The sequence below is a fragment of the Vombatus ursinus genome, unplaced genomic scaffold (genome assembly GCF_900497805.2).
Source record: "Vombatus ursinus unplaced genomic scaffold, bare-nosed wombat genome assembly UNPS02008996.1, whole genome shotgun sequence".
In the NCBI taxonomy this organism is placed as follows: Eukaryota; Metazoa; Chordata; class Mammalia; order Diprotodontia; family Vombatidae; genus Vombatus; species Vombatus ursinus.
The window spans coordinates 3,462,019-3,468,136 of record NW_020948774.1 but is presented as its reverse complement, the minus strand read 5'-3'; the positions used below and the strand labels follow the sequence as shown (position 1 = coordinate 3,468,136).

Genomic DNA, 6,118 nt, shown 5'->3' with positions numbered 1-6,118 from the left:
ACACACACACACACACACACACACACACACACACACACACACACACACAGTACACTTTGCATCATACACTGTACATCATAAGCAGGCCTGAAAATTTCTGCCCCCATTTTGTACAAGGATTTTTTGTATCCCATTTACTCAGTAGGAGTTCCACAACACAGAAAACACTTTTGTAGGATTGATAAAAAATTTGTTACTAGATGGTTCCAAGAATCCTCGTAACTTAACAAAAAGATTTTACAAGGCCTTTTCTTTGTACCTTTTCTCACAGATTATCAAGTTTCCTTTTAAAATACTTATGTAAATACTTGATGAGTTTTAACATTGTAACAATAATTCCAAATAACTTAGTTAACAATCTTATAATTTTCAAAAGTGATAGTCAAATAATTTTAGAAGGAACTTCTTCTTAAGTGTAGGCAAAACTGGAAGTTTGTTAAGTTCTTAATTACAGTACTTCAGAATATTACAGCATGTGGTCAGTAGGGCTAATAAAATGACCTAATAGCTTTCTAACCCATTTTTAACCTTCTTTTAACAGTACAATTCTTAATCTAATAAATCCAGATTATAAGAGAAGTTGCTTTTGTAACAATATAGCTGAAATAGTAGTTTACCGAATTTCAGACTGTAAGAAAATTTAGAAAAATAACAAACCATAAATAACATTGTGTGTTTGAAACTTGAAACAAAACTTATTACTAATCAAGTGACCTCAGTTTAGTTGAATGCATTTCCAAATTACTTTACACTGAAAATCATTCATCTCATCACCATTGGCATTGTATATTGATCCCTTAGATGTATACATCTAAAACTCTATATGAAGTTATCAAGTATGAAACAATTACATCTAATTAAAGAAATAGTAGAAACAGTTAATAATATAGCATTTGCTCTATACCAGGCACTGTGTTAAGCACTTAGAATTATATGATCCCCACAATGATCCTGGGAGGTGGGTGCTATCATTATCCTCTTACAAAATAATAAACTGAAGTTTATTATTTGTAATAAATGGACATAAAGTAACTTGCTTGGGGTCTTACAGCTAGTAAATTTCTTGATGCCAAATAGCAATTATATTTTATATTATGTTTTGATTTGTCATAATTATCCTGATAAGAGAACACACTCAAACCACATTCTGATTTCGTTAAGGACAAATTTCAGATCAAATCAAATCAAATCTGGATTTATAATTGCTAATGGTAACATTTAACTCTCCAAGGCCCAGTACTTATAGCACTTTCAAAAGAAAAAAAAATTATTATCCTTAAATTCACGTTTCTTTTTTAAAAATCATGTGGTGATGATTTCTACCTCTTTATAACCTTGTTCTCTACTTCCTTAAGGAGTTATATAAATTCTCAATCCCCTGCCTCCTTTATCTATCTTTAAGACTTTCAGATGAGGGGCTGACCTAAGTATTCAGCCGCAAGTTCCCAATATAGACGCATACTTAGAAATACATGTAAAGTTTTACAGGCAGTTTGAATTCATACCTGTTATCATTAGGTTAGCTTAAAGTGTGCTGGGCTAAGTGTTGTAAGTTACTGCTTTTGGAATTTTTTACCCTAAGATTCTGGATGACTAATCTCTTTTACCAGGGAGATAGCTCTAAGGTGTTTGCTGGCAAGCTGTGGCCAGTTATTCCAGGCAGAGCCTTTGCGAGCTTTTCACAGAGTGAGTTGATGAAATAATTCTCAGTTTGAACAGTACAAAGAAACATCTAAGATCCTGTATAATAACCACAAATCAAAATAACCAATAATTTTACCAAATCCAGTACTTATATAGTGTTAAATTTAATATGGGTCTCCTATAGATTATCCTGAAAGGTGGATGGGCAAGACTAACCAGATTCTTATCTGACCTTACTCATAGACCAAAGCTAATTAAAGACTGATTTCTAAACATCTTTTCCTTTGCAATTTCAAGTTCTTAACTGAAATCACATCATTTTCCTTTAACCTAAGCATGGAGCTAGATCCTGAAATTTTAAAACATTGGCACCCTAACTCAGTTACCAATATGCCACAAAAGCAAAAACTCAATGTTATTGACTTTTTTTCTTTATAGCATATTTACTTAAGTCTCTTAACAATTAAATCCATATTGGCTTTCAAATCAATTTTTATTGTAAATCTTTCTACTTACACAGGAGTCAAACTCGCCCATCTGAAGCTGGTGCACAGACATCCAACGCAATTTTTCAGGATCAAGAGGGGCTTGCAGCATGTGGCCCTGATATTACCCCGTCCTCCATTTTTATTCTCAAACCTTTTAACAACTTACAAAAGGCTTGACTGCCCACTTAACAATAGAGATCTGTTAGGTTGCCTAAAAAACAGTTTTCCAAATTAAGTCATACTCACCTTCCTTTCTTTCCTGCTACTTTTCACTTTTCAAAATCTGGAAAGTTAACACTTAACAATTTATAAATCAAGAGAGTGGTATTTCTCTCATATCTTTTTTTAAAATTTTCTTTTTTTAAAATTTATTTTGATTTATCAACAATCACTTCCATAAGCTTTTGAGTTTTAAATTTTTTTCTCCTTCCCTCTCTTCCTCCCTCCGCAAGACGCACAATCTGATATAGGCTATACATATATATTCTTATTAAACATATTTTTACATTAGTCATGTTATAAGGAAGTATTAGAACCAACACAGGAAAGAGGAAACAAAACAAAACAGAAGAAAAAATAGCAAATAGTATGTTTCAATCTGCATTCAAACTCAATAGTTCTTTTTCTGGATGTGGATAGCATTTTCCATCATGAGACTTTTGGAGGCGTCTTAGATCTTTGCATTGCTGAGAAGGGCTAAGTCTGTCAAAGTTAGTCATCGTACAGCATTGCAGTTATTGGGTACAACATTCTCCTGGTTCTACTCACTTCACTCAGCATCAGTCCATACAAGTCTTTCCAGGTTTTTCTGAAGTCTGTCCACTCATCATTTCTTATAACACAATAATATTTCATTGTATTCATATACCACAACTTATTCAGCCATTCCCCAGTTGATGGGCATCCCCTCAATTTCCAATTCTTTGCCACCACAGAAAGAGCTACTATAAATATTTTTGTACATGTGGGTCCTTTTCCCATTTTTATGTTCTCTTTGGGATACAGCCCTAGAAGTGCTATTGCTGGGTCAAAGGGCATGCACATTTTGATAGCCCTTTGGGCATAGTTCCAAATCGTTCTCTAAAATAGTTGGATCATTTCACAACTCCACTAACAATGCATTAGTGTTCCAATTTTCCCACATCTTCTCCAACATTTATCATTTTCCTTTTTTTGTCATGTTGGCCAATCTGCTAGGTGTGATGTGGTACTTCAGAGTTGTTTTGTTGTGCATTTCTCTAATTGATAGTGATTTAGAGCATTTTTCATATGGCTATAGATGGCTTTAATTTCTTCATCTGAGAAATGCCTGTTCATATCCTTTGACCATTTATCAATTAGGGAATGACTTGTATTCTTATAAATTTGACTTAATTCTCTATATATTTTAGAAATGAGGCACTTATCAGAGACATTGATTGTAAAAATTCTTTCCCAGTTTTCTGCTTCCCTCCTAATCTTGGTTGCATTGGCTTTGTTTGTCTCTCACATCTTTTACCAACGTTATTTATAAAAACAACTTTCACAATGGTAATATACATTTTTAAACAAATTGCTGAAATCCTAAATTGATTGCATTTAAGGCTGTGATAGAAAAAGCTTGATCAAAATGTCTTAAAAGACAAAAAACTTATTTTTGCATTTTTAAACACAGTGCCCTGATGTCAGATATATTGGATGACCAAAGACAGTCCCCTAGATTTTATTTAAACATAATTTACAAACTTTTTCTTTGGGATCCAATTAAGTCTGAATTCATCTAACTTTGGAGTAACCAAAAAAAATTGTTCTTAATTATGTTTATTTACCACAATTCTTTCTTTTACTCACAGAATGGCACCAATATGATGATATAATTTGTATGAAGCACGATAAAAACGTGATGATGAAGCTCAAGGGGATTTTTACAGATGACGATAGAAAGAAGGTTGTAAAAGGAAAGTTCATTGCAGCCAGAGTTATGGTGGAGAATATCTTCAGTATCCTCAGCTCCTGGAACACCATTAATTTGAAAAACTTTTTCAGCCAGTTTTGTCAGTTTTATTTTGTGGTCAAGCAGCCTGTGGTTTATGAAGAGCAGTTAACGCAATGGTCATCTTTAGGATATGGAGAAGAAGAGGTATTCAGTTACATAGATTTGCATTTTCTAGATTAAGTGTAAGCTTTATTCTTAGCTTTATACCACTCACAGGAGTTACACGTTCCTCCCAGTTGTCACCACCCAATATTTCATTCTTTTTTTCCTCCTTCATATTCCCTGCTTGAAGTAGTAGACCATAGGACACCTCCTTCCATATCCTTAGCTTTGGTTTCTGCTTTCTACCTTTTCCAGGGTTAAATTTGCTCAGACAAAATTATCGGGAATGGGAAGAGAACCCCCCATAGCTGCTTTTTCTTTCCTACAATGATGGTCTAGCCTGAACCTTGAATGACCAGCATACTGAATATGGATTTTCTTTTGAGATGTATTTGAGTCTTATTTTGGATGTTTGTTTACCTAATAGTGGAGCATTATCATTATGTGTGAATGTCTTTCCTTACAGATTCTAAAAGTTGGGGTTGGGGAAATATTAACTAGTATTCAGGGTCAGGTCAAGTGTAAGAAGCATTTTATTTCTTGTCTATTTTTCCAGCTATTGTTTGCTGTAAAAACTCTTAGCAAACCTTAAGGTCACACACATTCTCCAGTAGCAGAAAGGAAATGAGGCTGTCTAATGTCCAGTAGGAGCTTAAGGAAGGAGAGTCTCTAGTCTGAAGCAAAAGGTGATGGCAGTAGAGAAAAAGGAAAGCAGGAAGGCTATTTTGTGGGACCCATCATAGTATCAGGACAGGAGCATAGCATGTTAGAGCTGAAACTGACCTTTTGCTCCTCTAATAGAGCTCTTATTGTTTATTTCTGAAAACTGAAGCCCAGAGCAGGAAAGCAACTTGCCCAAGGACACAAAAGTGATAAATAGCAAAGCTGGCATTGGGACCCCAGGGTTTTCTGATTCCCAGTTTCAGGACCAAAGGGTAACCAGAGAGCCTGGATGAACAAATGTCTTGCTCATTTCCAAAGGCATTGGTAATAGACCGTAGCTCCTCACTATCCTTATTCCTCTCAACCCCTTCCCAAGCCATGAGAGTCACCCACCAATAGTAGTGAAGAGCACGGTGAGTCCTTGATCTGGTGGGGGTGATGATGGAAATGTGTTCCCAGTAGTGGATGAAAATATATTTTCCATTCAAAACTTTGTTAAACATAATGATTATGTTATATTATACTATTGTAATTAGTATAATAATTTACTTTAGTTACATTTTGCACTAACTAGACTTTTGCAGGCTAGCTTGGAAAACTAGTCATTATGTGTAACGTTGTTATGGAAAAATGGGTTCTCAATTTCTTTTTTTTTATGGTAATTTTTATTAATTTTTTTTGTTTTCAACATTTACTTCCATAAGATTTTGAGTTCCAAATTTTCACCCCATCTCGCCTTTCCACCCACAGATGGCATGCATTCTAAATACCCCTTCCCCTAGTCTGCCTTCCCTTCTATCTCTCCCCCTCTTCTCTTATCCCCTTCCCCTTCAGTTTTCCTGTAAGGCAGGATGGATTTCTGTACCACATTTCCTGTATTTCTTATTTCCCAGTTGCATGTGAAAACTTTTTTTTAAACATGTGTTTTTAAAACTTTGGGTTCCAAATTTTCTCCCTTCCTCCCTCCCCACCCACCCTCATTGATAAGGCAAGCAACTAAATATAGGTTATATATGTGCAGTTACGCAAAACGCATCCATAGTAGACATGCTGTGAAAAACTAACTCTATTTCCCTTAATCCTGTCCCGCCTACCCATTTATTCTATTCTTTCTTTTGACCCTGTCCCTCCTCAGAAGTATTTGCTTCTGATTACTTCCTTTCTCAATCTGCCCTCCTCTCTATCATTCCCCTACTCTCTTGTCCTCTTCCCCTCCTATTTTCCTGTAGGGTAAGACAGATTTCTA

The 6,118-nt window shown here is 35.1% G+C and overlaps 1 protein-coding gene across 1 annotated transcript in view; it reads left to right on the top strand.

The window, feature by feature from the left end:
• The window catches only part of LOC114034425 (E3 ubiquitin-protein ligase RNF213-like), a 56,086-nt gene that overhangs the window by 49,344 nt on the left and 624 nt on the right, over positions 1–6,118 (top strand). The window contains exon 9 of the mRNA XM_027850110.1: positions 3,965–4,251. Within this exon, the coding sequence (XP_027705911.1) occupies positions 3,965–4,251 (287 nt within the window). The remainder of the gene's footprint in view (positions 1–3,964; positions 4,252–6,118) is intronic.